At 39.6% G+C, this 14,094-nt stretch overlaps 1 protein-coding gene across 4 annotated transcripts in view; it reads left to right on the plus strand.

Annotated features, from left to right (window-relative positions):
* Positions 1-11,520, plus strand: part of g3bp1 (GTPase activating protein (SH3 domain) binding protein 1) — a 47,184-nt gene extending 35,664 nt beyond the window's left edge. For all 4 annotated transcript variants that reach the window (XM_043703239.1, XM_043703241.1, XM_043703242.1 and 1 more), the window contains exons 9-12: positions 2,795-2,897; positions 7,596-7,724; positions 9,752-9,870; positions 10,351-11,520. In XM_043703239.1, the coding sequence (XP_043559174.1) occupies positions 2,795-2,897; positions 7,596-7,724; positions 9,752-9,870; positions 10,351-10,617 (618 nt within the window). In that variant the 3' untranslated portion in view covers positions 10,618-11,520. The remainder of the gene's footprint in view (positions 1-2,794; positions 2,898-7,595; positions 7,725-9,751; positions 9,871-10,350) is intronic.
* Positions 11,521-14,094: the final 2,574 nt, after the last annotated feature.

The following is a 14,094-nucleotide window of genomic DNA, read 5'->3' on the forward strand; positions in this document are numbered from 1 at the left end:
CCCCAAAGAGCACTAGCAAACCTCCCGCCAAGGGTACTGGTGCCCCTCAGGTTCAGGTGTAGACCATTCTGTTTATAGAGGTCCCACCGTCCCCAGAAAGAACCCCAGTTATCCAAAAACCGGAATCCCTCCCTCCTGCACCATCCCTGTAGCCACGCATTTAACTGTTCTCTCTCCCTATTCCTTGACTTTCTATCACGTGGCACGGGTAACAAACCAGAGACAACAACTCTGTTCGTTCTAACTCTGTGCTTCCACCCTAGCTCCCTGAAAGCCTGTCTAACATCCTCGGCACTCCTCCTACCTATGTCGTTGGTGCCAATATGGACCTCGACTTCGGGCTGCTCCCCCTCCCCCTTAAGGACCCGGAAAACACGATCAGAGATGTCACGTACCCTTGCACCTGGGAGGCAACATACCAGACGTGAGTCTCTCTCGTTCCCACAACACCGCCTATCTGTGCCCCGAACTATTGAGTCCCCAATTAGTATTGCTCTGCTCTTCTCCACCCTTCCCTTTGAGTAATGGGGACAGGCTCCGTGCCAGAGGCCTGGGCGCCCCGTTACTTACCCCTGGTAAGTCCCCCCCCCCCACAAGTATCCAAAACGGTATACTTGTTCTTGAGGGGAACGGCCGCAGGGGGTCCCTGCACTGGCTGCTTCCTCCCAGTCCCCCTCACTGTCACCCATCTATCTGCCATCTTTGGAGTTACTACTTCCCTATAACTCTGATCTATGTTATCCAGGTGTCAAGAAATTAACCATTTCTAACAATAGAATCACACTATCGGCCTTTAGCGTTTTAAATGGATGCCCATCCCAGTATCAACGTCCTGCAAAGGTTACCATTGAAACTGAACTTGAAAAGACAGTACATTTGAATAGTATGGCTATAAGAGCAGAGCAGATTCTTTGAATTCTTTGAGTAGGTTGCCTCCTGTCTCCCTAGTGCCTTTTCACCATTTAGAGATAGGAACCACCAAGCCATTTTAGTATAACATGAGCACTTGAAATACTATAGTGTGCAAAATATAAACTCAGCGAGTCGTGAGTTCGTGGAATGCCCTGCCAGTAGCAGTGGTGGACTCTCCCTCATTATGGGCATTTAAGTGGGAATTGGATAGGCATATGGAGGATAGTGGGCTAGTGTAGGTTAGGTGGGCTTGGATCGGCGCAACATCGAGGGCCGAAGGGCCTGTACTGCGCTGTATTCTTCTATGTTCTAAGTGTTGGCATCACAATTATTATGGTGCAGATAGAGGCTATTAAATCCATCATGCCTGCATCATCTCTAATGCCCATATCCCATGATAGGGAATTGAGAAAAAATGAATTAGAATAGATAGATAGATACTTGATGATTAGTGTGGACATGATAGACCAAAGGGCCTTTTTCTGCACTGCTTAAAACTCTGAATATCCATGCGGTACAAATTAATGACGCAATGAAGTACTTAACTGTGAGGAGAGATTGACTAAACTTGGTTTGTTTTCATTTTAGTCATAGAGATGTATAGCATGAAAACAGACCCTTCGGTCCAACCAGATATCCCAACCCAATCTAGTCTCACCTGCCAGCACCCGGTCCAAAACCCTCCAAACCCTTCCTCTTCATAAACCCATCCAAATGCCTCTTAAATGTTGCAATTGTACCAGCCTCCACCACATCCTCTGGCAGCTCATTCCATAAACGTACCACCGTCTGTGTGAAAAAGTTGCCCCTTAGGTCTCTTTTTATATCTTTCCCCTCTCACCCTAAACCTATGGCCTCTGGTTCTGGACTCCCCGGCCCCATGGAAAAGACTTTGTCTATTTACCCTATCTATGCCCCTCATAATTTTGTAAACCTCTATAAGGTCACCCCTCAGCCTCTGACACTTCAGGGAAAACAGCCCCAGCCTGTTCAGCCTCTCCCAGTAGCTCAGATCCTGCAACCCTGGCAACATTCTTGTAAATCTTTTCAGAACCCTTTCAAGTTTCACAACATTTTTCTGATAGGAAGAAGACCAGAATTGCACGCGATATTCCAACAGTGACCTAACCAATGTCCTGTACAGCTGCAACATGACCTCCCAACTCCTGTACTCAATACTCTGACCAATAAAGGATGGCATACCAAATGCCGCCTTCACTGTCCTATCTACCTGCACTCCAAGGTCTCTGTTCAGCAACACTACCTCGGACCATATCATTCAGTGTATAAGTCCTGCTAAGGTTTGCTTTCCCAAAATACAGCACCTCGTATTTATCTGAATTAAACATCTGCCACTCAGCCCATTGCCCAAAGATATGGGGTGATTGAATGGAAGTTTACAAAAGTGAAAGACATGGATAGTCAGAGTCTTGTTCCCAAGGTAGAAATATCAATTACTAAATTACACAAGTTTAAGGTAAAAAGGCGTAAGTTTAAAGGAGATGAGTTTTTTTAAAACACAGTATAATAGATGTCTGGAATCCGCTGCCAGTGGTTGTTGTGGAGGCAGATACAATAGTAATGATTGAGGTAAAGTGACGTTTGAATAGACAGGGAGGAGAGGTATACCCAACTGTGTAGAGGCAGGAAGGTTTTCGTTCAGAAAGCCATCATGTGATCTTGCAGTCTTGGTGGGTCATAAGGCCTATTCCTGTGTTGTATGTTCTTTGTTTCACACTCTGTTGCTAATGTCGTATCCCATTAGTTTCGAATACTGAATCCTCAATGTGTAAGCTTAACACTTACAGCATCTTTGTAAATTTTACTGCTAGGATTGTTCTTGAAGTTCAATCTGAGCAGAGTTCTTTTTGCTTATTTATAGCCCCGACCAGAGACAAAACCAGAAATTCAGATTCCACCACCAAGGCCTCGTGATCAGCGCATTAGGGAACGGCAAGGTGTGCCACCTCGGGGCCCCAGACCAGGTAAAGTGTTGTTATGCCAGAAGTTATGATAGCAATACCGCTTTTAGCAGTAGTTGGATATCTGCCACGTAATGCGAAAACATGACTGTATTTGAAGGTTCCAACTCAAGCTGACAAATGTGTACCTAGTTGTATGACAGGTAGTCAGAAAATAAACATAAGAGCATATCTGCTTGAACTCCTTGTAGGTGGAATGATGAAGAACTGATTCAACAACTTGAGGCATGGGTGTTGTTAAAAGATGGCATGGGCTTTCAATAGCAGTATAATTGTACACTACCACAGTATCAGTTTTTGGTTAAGACTGAACAATAGTTGATCTATTTTAAACAATATGATTAATTTATAATCTGTAAAGCTAAATTTCATTTCATATTAAATTTTGCTCTTAAGATGAAATTGAAGCACTGACCTTTTTATTACAGCAGTCTTAAAAGCCAGATAGTGTTTATGCTGAAATTTATTTTATTACATTAAACTGGAGAATCAGAATGGTTGGTTTTGGTACCCTGGCTCCTTTTATCCTGACTTTAAAATATTAACTTTTTTTTTGTAACTTGAGGCATATGATATTGTTTTAGTGATTGGTAATGGAAACAAAGTTTTTGAGGAGGTGACCGTTTTAACCAATCTCAAAATACCAACAACTGAAGTAGGTTGACATCTGGAAAGATGACCTGTACTGTGCATTTTGAGTGACTAGTGCTATCTTAATGATTTAGCTGTGAGTGGTTTCATGTTAACTTACCCCTGAGAAAGCTGTAAACATTTGATCTTGGCCTGAAGGCATATGGACTGCAGTTTTTATCTGTAATAGCATGAGCATTCACGTTTCACCCAGCCATGTCATGACTTGAGTATTCCTAGATTATCACCATCCAGTCAGATAGCGACTTCTGCTTCAGTGAGATATGTAGAGGAACATGTTGGGAGTAGTACTAGGTGTTTGACAGGATGAAGTGTCAACTCTGAATCGACACTTAACTACTTAAAAGATGGTAAGGAAAAGCACCAGGCTATAGCCGGGTAAGTGATTACGTAATCAGCACGTCATCTCAATGGTTGACTGTAAATTGTTAAGGAAATTAATGGAAGGACGTAGCTCCATGACACCATAATACTTAATGGTGGTGAAGTTCATTGTGTGAGTGTAAACAATTTAGGCTGAACTTTTTCATCAGTCTTTGGCTAAATGCCTGAAGAGGGTAATCCTTTGAGGGCTCTCGATCACTAGTTGTGCCAGTTTTCAGCCTATTAAAATTACACAGTTGATAACAAGATATGTCTGAGTGTACTGTCATGGCCAAGGTTTTACTGATGTTTCTAACCTGTGTAGAACTCCAGGGAAAGTCTTTGGGGGTGGGTGGGAGAGGGAGGGCGGGAGGTCAGTTATTTGGAGATGGTGTCTGGTTTTCCATCAGTCCAGGATTGTCCTCGGTAGCATTTCAGTCAGCCGAGTTCACTTTTAATCACTGTAAACAAAAGACACGATCAGTGTTGGAAACGTGTCTTCGATATAATCTTTCTATTGGGACTTTGAGATCTCCTTCGGATATTCCAATAATTGATATTCGGATAATCGAGTGTCCTCTGCATAGTACTGAAGATTTCTGCTGTCGAACCTTTTGCTAAACTGATCCAGGGCACCCATGACCCTGGCATGTACTGTTAATGTGCTGGATTGCTTTGATATTTCTGAAATAGAGTGAGACAAATGAATGACCAATTGCCTTACTCCCATTCGACAACAGAGTGATGGAAGGAGTCATCAACAGTGCTGTCAGGAGGACTTGGTGTGTCCTTGTTCATAACATGATTACTAATGCTCAGTTTGTGTATTGCCGCAATGACTTGGTTGCTGAGCCTAGTAAAGCTGTTGACCAGTCATAAGATTTAAAAAAAAAAATGCACACCAAAAATCAAGTGAAACTGATTGACCTTAACAACAAAGCAGTGTTTTGACCAGTGTGACAGTTCCAGGATAGGAGTTCTAAGATTTGAGCAACTAACACTAAAGGATATATTTCCAAGCCAAACTAGTGAGTGATTTGGAGGGCAACTTTCATGTGGTGATGTTTCCTTGTATCCTCTACCCTTCTGGAGCGGCATGGTGGCTCAGTGGTTAGCATTGCTGCCTCACAATACCAGGGATTCCGGTTCAATTCCAGCCTTGCGCATTCTTCCTGTATCTGTGTGGGTTTCCTACAAGTGCTCCGGTTTCCTCCCACTATCCAAAGATGTGCAGGTGAGGTGAATTGGCCATGCTAAATTGCTGATAGTGTTCAGAGATATCTATAATTTCATATCCTTTAATGGGATTCTAAGATTTCTACATGGGAGTGGATGTGAGTTTAGAAATACTGTTAAAGGAGCTTTGGTGAATTTTTATGATGTATCTTGCAAATGGTGCACGTTACTGTGAGAGAGTTGATAGGAGGGAATGTGAATGTGCGTGTTGGAGCTGCACTCATCCAAGAAAAGGGAAGTATTCCATCACATTCCTGACTTAAATTGTGAGGAGGCTTTGTGGAATCTGGAATGAGTTACTGTAGGATTCATTGCCTCTGACCTGGTCTTGTAGCTAGTGTTTATATGGCTAGTTTGGTTCAGTTTCTTGTCAGTGATAATCCCCAAGATATAGGGGGATTCAATGAAGGTAATGTCATTGAATGTGATGGTTAGATCATGGCTGATCTTCTCTCTCAACACTGTAATCTCTGCTCTCCATTCCCCTTTACACCTTTTTCAGCTTCTAAAAATCTCTCTCTTAAAATAGATTTACTTACTTGGCCTCCACAGCCTCTGTGGTAGAGAATGCCACAGGTTTGCCATTCACTGAAGAAATTTCCCCTCTGAGTCCAAAATGGCCTACTGCTTATGGCCTATGCTGTGATTGTGTTCTCTTGTTCTAGTTCCCCTGACCAGGGCAAAAATCATCCCTGTATCCAGTCTGTCCAGCCCTGTCAAAAGCTTTGTGCACTTGAATGAGATCCCTTCTCAGGCTGTAAACTTTAATACAGGGTCTGTAGACTCAATCTACCTAGTTTTCTGATGTCAGCAGACCTCTCCCATAATAACTGAACACCGACTTGACATTCAATGGGATTAGCATTTCTTGAGTCACCTAACAATCTGTGGTTTACCGTTGACCAGAATTTCAACTATGCCAACTACAGCAGATTAGATTCTGGTTGTTGGTGATGGGTCCTTCACATTTAACACCATCAAAATGGAATTTAGTCTATTTTCTTGGATAGGTGCAATTGCAATAGTAAAGTTGGACACTACCCTGTGCAAAGCAATGTGCTTCCTTGGTGCCTAATCTGCTAGCCTAAATGTTAACCACCTACATGCTACAAGATGCACAGTGACAACCATCTCATCTATATAAAAGTCAACAGGTAAATTGAAATAATGTTACTTTAAACTTGCTGTCCAAACAGACCCTACTGAGTTCCTCCTTCGCCCCTAATGAAATTTTTGGGTTGGGACATTTGGAGCAGCAGTGGTTATTTATAAGCATAGACTGATTTTTGTGAGGCTTCTTCAAAGGCTTAATATATATTCACGGTTTTTATATATTCATGGGTTGCTGCTGCAAAAAGGAAAGCATTAGCTTCATGTTTGAGAAACCCTGCCTTTGTATCAAATATCTCAATATGTAGCACCTAGTTTGTCCACATTCCCACTCAAGCCTCCAGCTCAAAAAAAAATTGATCCTCTCTTCCCTAGCCTTTGACACTGTGAGCCCATTGCATCTACTACTCAGCAGCTCCCATAGCGCTCACCTCCTCCATAATTGTGATTTTGCGGTGAAGAGAAGTCTGAAGCATTAAACTGAGATCACGTGTGGGAAAAGGTTTGGAAAGTACAGTCCTACACTTTTTGAGAATTGATTACAAAAATAAATCAAACTTTAAAGAGCTTTTGGGTTTCTATTTCACATACTGCACAATATTGACTGACTGACTTTAATCTGGAGAGTTTAGGAACAAGTAGAAGGATCCATGGCTAAACTGTATAGCTTACTGTGTAGCTTACTGTAGCTGTTTCCTATTAGAAATCCCTCCTCCTTGTTTGGGCCTACAATATATCCCTCAGGACTGTTGTATAAGTTGAGATTCAGAATTCCCTAGGTTTATGACTTCAGCCTGAATTGCTCCAAAATGATTATCTTGAGGCACTTTTTAAAAAAATAAAATTTGAGTCATTTATTACAGAAAAATGATGTGTACACTTTTTAACCCGTGTGGATTAGGTGAAGGAATAAAGAAGAAGCTGAGCTATGGGAGTTGGCAGAGTTGATCAATGAGATGACATTGAGTTTTCTCTGAAGATAATTTTGGGGAGTCATTGGGGGGTGTTTTATATTGGTGTGAAAAACAAGGGCTTGAATAATCTGAAATAAATCACCGTTCAATTAAATATTGGATTTGATTCAACAGCAATGCAGTTATATGTTGGGAGGTAGTGCATTTTGTCATTTCAAACCTTAATTTGGTGAATTGACTTTGTTAACTGACTTTAGATGATAAAAAAGTGTGGCTAGTTTGTACAGGTTTGCAATCTTCATTAAATATATGGTATTTGCAGGACCTTTTAAGAACATCCTAATCGTTAATTTTTGATTTAAAATGCTTTTGAAATTAGTTTCGGGAATATGCTAGCCCTTTTTGAAAGTAGGTTTCTTTGTTTCAGGTCGGAGTGAAAATGAACCAGGGGATACAGAGACACGACGCGCAATCCGATACCCAGACAGTCATCAGTTATTTGTCGGGAACCTGCCTCATGATATTGATGAAACAGAGCTGAAAGAATTTTTCACAGGTTTGTTGAATTTTTTTTCTCTAGTTTACTGCAACTTGTTCAGAAGCGCTGCTGCTCCTTAAAATCTCAATACATTTTAGCAGTTTTCTTTTGTAATTTACACAATGTTGTATTCTGAGCGTTAGGATAAGATTGCATTCTTTTTAATAATGTGTGAATTCATTTTTCCTTGTTTTGAGCTTCCTTTAGGTACACAATTGCTGAAGGTATATTGTGCCACTCACCATAATTCTGTACATAGTTGGCTGTTCTTTAAGTGTCATTACTACCCTGCTACATGTTAGGGCATTGTATTGAGGCTGATTCTGGCCTTAATGGATCTTTTAGGATATGAATATGCAGGGCAGTTATCACTGCAGTTGTTGTACTTGTTGAGATTAGTTGAAACCACATCTGCTGAAGGTGGTATCTGGAACTTTCTAGTCCATTGGTTTAAAACAATATACTCTAGTCCAATGACTCTTGTGTTATGTATTAACTATTTGGTAAATTGTGCATTACTGTAAAGCCACCAACGAAACCACTTTATAGAGAGCTCTTATTTTTTTTGTTTTCCGAAGGGAGTCAAATCAGATTTGAAACATTAGCTGTTTTTCTTTCCTGAAATGTGCCAGACCTGCTGAGTTTCTCCAGCTCTGTTTTTGTTTAAATTCCAGCATTCATAATATTTTGCTTTTATTTGCTTCAGTTTTATTATTCCTTCAATTACTGTCTGAGCATTACTGGCCTCTTCAGGAATATGTGCTTGCACTCTTCTGTACTTCGAGTCATAGAGATGTACAGCATGGAAACAGACCCTTCGGTCCAACCCATCCATGCTGACCAGATGTCCCAACCCAAAATAGTCCCACGTGCCAGCACCTGGCCCATATCTCTTTCTTCCCCCCCCCCCAAAACCCTTCCTATTCATATACCCATCCAAATGACTCTTAAATATTGCAATTATACCAGCCTCCTTATTGCAAGTTTACAAAATAGAGAGCATACATTTTAAAATTGACAGAAAATCCTTGTCCATTATGCTATAGTTTGAGAAGTGTTGGTGTGTATATGACTGCTTCAGGTATAAGATTGTTCATTGCTGCTGATTCTCTAAGTGTAGCTACCAGTGCTTAGCTTAAGGAAGCTTAGGAGAAAAAAACAGGATCAGACTCTAGTTCTTGGGTAGTGGTATAAAATATTTGATTGAGATATGGCTGGGATAGTATGTTTGTCATATGTTAATAAGGTGGATCAACTAGGCCTGTATTCACTGACATTTAGAGAAATGAGATGCAGTCTCATTGAGACGAATCAAATTCTGACAGGGCTGGATAGACTGAATGCAAGGAGTTGTCTGGGGCAATGGCTATATGGTTTTGGATAGAGCTGAGAAAAAATGTCTTCATTCACAGGATGGTGAAACTGGAATTCTACACCTCCAGGTTGTGGAGGCCAAGTCACTGAATATAATTAAGAAAGGAATAGACATTAAAGGTGTCAATGGTTGTGGGAAGAGAGCAGGAGTATGGCGTTAGTTAGACGATCAACCATGATTGTATTGCATGGTGGAGAAGGCTCGATGAGTTGAATAGCCTACTATTATTTTCTGTTTTTAAGCCTTGGAAAATAAATTTCTGAAGGGGATAGCTTCACTGTTGTTTTAACTTTACATTTATTAGAATTTCAAAAAAACTTATCTATCGAAAGGAACAAAATAACAACATTTTTGCAATATAAACTTGTTTTGAGTGATCCTACCATCTTTAATGTATTACTTGCTGCGTTTAGATTGTTTACCATGAAATAAATCATCTTGATAGAATATACAGAATTAAATGGAGTTTAATGCTGAAATCTATTTATTCGAGGCTGTAAACAGTTGCTTGTAGAAACTAGGTGTGTAACTCAGTTTATTATAGTTAATCTGCACCACCCACGGGAGTGTAGGTCGTCACCTATTTGGGGAAATGAACGTATTGAATTTTGACATGCATAATAAAGTACAAACTGTTTTGGGCATCACTCTGTCAACTCTTCTTTTGCAGGGTATGGCAACGTGGTGGAACTCCGTATTAACACCAAGAGTAGTGGTGGAAAGCTGCCCAATTTTGGATTTGTGGTTTTTGATGATCCAGAGCCAGTTCAGAAAATCTTGAGCAGCAAGGTAATATGTAATAAAGAACAGTTTTTTTTGTATTCCAGGAAGGTAAGCTGTTTGTCCATTTTGTTGAATGTTTCATATTTTGTGATTAATGTGGCTTGAGTTTTTCCTCCTTCAGTACCCTACCAGTACAATGTTTGTTTTTAAATTTCTTAATTATCATTCATCATGAAATATGAAAAAGTTGAAGGTAATATATCCTGTTTTGATAAGTTAAGACTTTGATTTCAACAAGGGAATATAATTTTGATTATTAAAACCCAGCAAATCTGGTTTTTATTTGCAAGAAATTGATTAGAAAATACATTGTTATTCTGAAACCTATGTCTTTACTGCTGCATTGAATCTGGTTGAAGATTCAGTATTTCGCAGTTATATAAGAATGTGTACATATTTTGTTAGTGTAAATTCAGAGCTACATATGTACAAAATTAATTGAAGCATTTTTCTCAAACTACTTTTTTGTCCTCTCCTCCTCTACAGCCCATTAAGTTCCGAGGAGAGCTCCGACTAAACGTGGAGGAGAAGAAAACCCGGCCTATTCGTGAAGGTGAACGTAGGGGTGATGACCGCCGAGAAAATAGACCAAGAGGACCTGGTGGACCCCGTGGTGGGCTTGGTGGTGGAATGATGCGTGATCGGGAAGGCCGGGGCGGTCTGTCCAGAGGAGGACTAACGCAGAAACCCGGACCAGGAGCTGGAAGAGGAGGTGGACAAGGAGAGCCTCGGTTCTCAGGACCACGCCACTGAAAGTACCCTCACTAGCTGTTGGTGTGAGCTGATGGTACAGATGTTCTCTCTCATGCTCTTGTGATTCAGCTTTGTTTTTGGAATGTGATTTCGACCTGTACAGATTATCATTTTTTCAGTACAGAAAATGGCCTTTTCTTTTGTTCTCGACTTGTGTAGTAGTCGTCGTCCCACGAAACATCCTGTCTGAAATGTTTATTTGTTTAAGCAAAACGGATTTTAAAACCAGAATCTTGATTTGAAGACAGATTCTGACTCCAGTGGATCGGGGTGACTAACAGCTATGAACTGGATTTTAGTACCTGCTGCCTCCCAGCTGCTCCAGGAACGTGTTGGCCCTTGAAATTTGGTGCATATTTTTTAAATTGGAAACCAGGTTGCTTTTTGTTTTGCACAGACATCCATCTTCGGAAAAACTTGTAATGTAGCACTCAGCAATTTTTAAAGCACTCTATCTACTTGGCATAGTGTTCTCCTATTTGGTAAAGGGAACACAGTGCTATCTGTATTTGGAACGGAACCTGTGTGATCACTAAATGGTTGATAATAAGCTGCAATGCTGTAAACTGGAGCAAGTTATCAGTTCCTGTGCAGAACTGCTGTGCTGTTAAGATCAGGAGTGGACTAATACAATAGATGTAAGTCTTCAACTTTTTTCTTTTAACGTTTTTGTTTTTATCATTGGAAGAATCTTTTACTGTGGGACTTTTTAAAAACATTCAACTCTGGCATACTTGACATCAAGACACGTTTCCTCTGGAATTGTGAATTTTTTTTAAACTGTAAATGCAGAAAACTTTTCTGGTTTAGTTTGTATTGTAAAGCGTATGGTTGTGCCTTCTATTTATCTCTCATTCCAATCTTGGCAAAGTTGTACAAATAAATGTAGATTGCTTTATTCAATATGCACGACTTTGTGGTGTTTGTTCAGGGATGAAGGCCATTTGGGGTGTGTATTTGGTTGTCTGAGTAAAATTGTACTGAAAATACTAAAAGCTTAAGTTTTAAGAAATCTTCAACTGGGCTACATTGGTTCATAATTCAGTTCAGGTACATGTTACATGCAGTCTAGAGACTCTTATAACCTCAAGCTTAAATGGTTTGCATTTAAAACACAGCTGGTACAAAATAAACCTAGTTTATGAATGTTTTTTAATATTTTAAAAAATCACTGGAAAACAAGCCCAGGTGATCAACGTGAGAAACACGTTATGTAGCAGCATCTAGCTCTTGGATGTGTTGACCTGGCAGATTTTCATAATTGTTCTGTAACAAAAAACAATGGCTGATAATTGACATGCATGGATCATGGTAGTTCTTCCATTGTTTTTTATTTGTAGGAGCTTACTCCACACGTGCGTTGTATGTTTTTGTTTCATTTGTTTGCGAAGCAGTGTTTGTTCACTTTGAACAAAGTGGATTTTATACTGTGTTTTCAACTGGAGTTTCAGCTGAGTTTGCTTCTCGAATATGAAAAGTTCATTGAGCATTAGTTATACTTAGCAGATCAATTCATGCTCTACAAACTGCAAACTGAATTTGCTTATGTAAAAGTAACATTGTATTTTATTTTTAACATACCATTTGTCATAATGCCAGGATCACATGTTAGAAAACTTTTGTGGTAGTGATTCTCATTTCTGGCTGCGTCAATTAGGAAACATAGAAGAATAAAGTAGAACAGAAACTAATTTGACAAGTTATTTCCTTACCCTAAAGTGGTGTTTTGTAATAGAGACAATAAGAAGGATTACTCAAATATCTCTGACTGACTTTTATTTTAAACTTTACATTTGATTGGGGTATGGTGCAAATAAGTCAAACTGGAAGGGAATACTTTGGAATTTAAAATTTGAGGATTTTTTTGATGTGATTTGTGGGGAAGGAGGTGTTTTCTCATTGATTTAGTGTTATGAAATGCCGAGTTTAAGATCAGTATAAGTGAGCAATGAGGGTTTATTTGTGTTGAGGGTTGTTCGGACATGGAATGCTCAACCAGAAATAAGTGACAAATAGTAAAATCCATGATAGATTTTATAAGGGAGATAAATAGATATTTGACAATACTTTTAAAGATAACCAGATAAGAGCAGAGGAATTGTAATGGATGGCAACTGTTTTAGAGCCACCGCAGGCATAGAAGATCACCAGATGATCTCCAGTGGTAGAACATTCTGTGTTGGGTGAATGTAGATGCCTGTATAACTACAAATAAAATTTAGATTTGAGTCTACTGATGACTCAGTAATACTAGTGGGAAATTTAAAATGTGAGCCAGGAAAAACTATAGAATGTAGTCTCCTACCTAATCCTTTTTGAGTTAACCTGTAACAAAAAAAAGGGACAATAATAGGAGATGCTTTTGATTGCAAAGGGTAGAAAAGTTGGAGAAAAATTGATCTTCAGTTCTAAAGCGTTACCAATTATCAAATGACCCGAAACCTGTGCCCTCTAGTTCTGGACTCCCTGACATCAGGGAAAAGACTTTGTCTATTTATCCTATCCATGCCCCTCATGATTTTGTAAATCTCTATAAGGTCACCCCTCAACCTCCGGTCCAGGAAAACAACCCCAGCCTGTTCAGCCCCTCCCTATAGCTCAAATCCTCCAACCCTGGATGGGTATATGAATAGGAAGGGTTTGGAGGGATATGGGCCGGGTACTGGCAGGTGGGACTAGATTGAGTTGGGATGTCTGGACGGGTTGGACCAAAGGGTCTGTTTCCATGCTGTACATCTCTATGACTCTGAAAAGCACAGCTAGTCCTGCTTGGTGCTTTAGACATTGGTTGAGCTTAATGTTCATGACTTTTTGACTTCAGAGCAAATGAATTTGCCCATGCTGTAGAAAACAAGTTATATTTTTTTAGGTTAAAAACCAGGCAAACATTAAATCATGTTTACCGTCTCCATCTAATGTCACTTACCTTCATGTGTCTCACATACACACATACCTTCACCTGTCCATGTTTGTTGAAAAACAAATACTTTTAAAGTGAAGCATCATTTAATGTCCTAATATCTTTGAGTTTATTTTTGATCTTATAGGTTAGATGGTTAATTTCTTCAGATGAAAACACAATTTTCGCTGGGAGTATAGTTAGGACGGGAGGGGAGTCGATTATTTTGAGGTCCAGAATAATCACTTCAGTACCAAATTATGTACTGTTTTAGTGTAATTATTCTATATGTAACTCACTTTCACATAGGGCATTTACAATTCCCATTTCAAGTTGAATTCAAATTTTGCCATCATTTATAAATTGAATTTAATAGTTTTTCCAACACCCTCCTTGTAATGGTATGCAGGTAGTTAATGGCAGTTGATCAAAATGTGAATTATCAACACTAATGAAGATTTTAAAAATATTAGTAGCAAATTAGAGATTTGAGCTTTTTTCATTTAAGAAAACTAATGTCAGTAAGATATTAGTGTTCGGTGCACTGTATTTAAGCCTGAAAATGGAGGTTTGAAAGG

This window comes from Chiloscyllium plagiosum, chromosome 14 (genome assembly GCF_004010195.1).
Source record: "Chiloscyllium plagiosum isolate BGI_BamShark_2017 chromosome 14, ASM401019v2, whole genome shotgun sequence".
Taxonomy (NCBI): Eukaryota; Metazoa; Chordata; class Chondrichthyes; order Orectolobiformes; family Hemiscylliidae; genus Chiloscyllium; species Chiloscyllium plagiosum.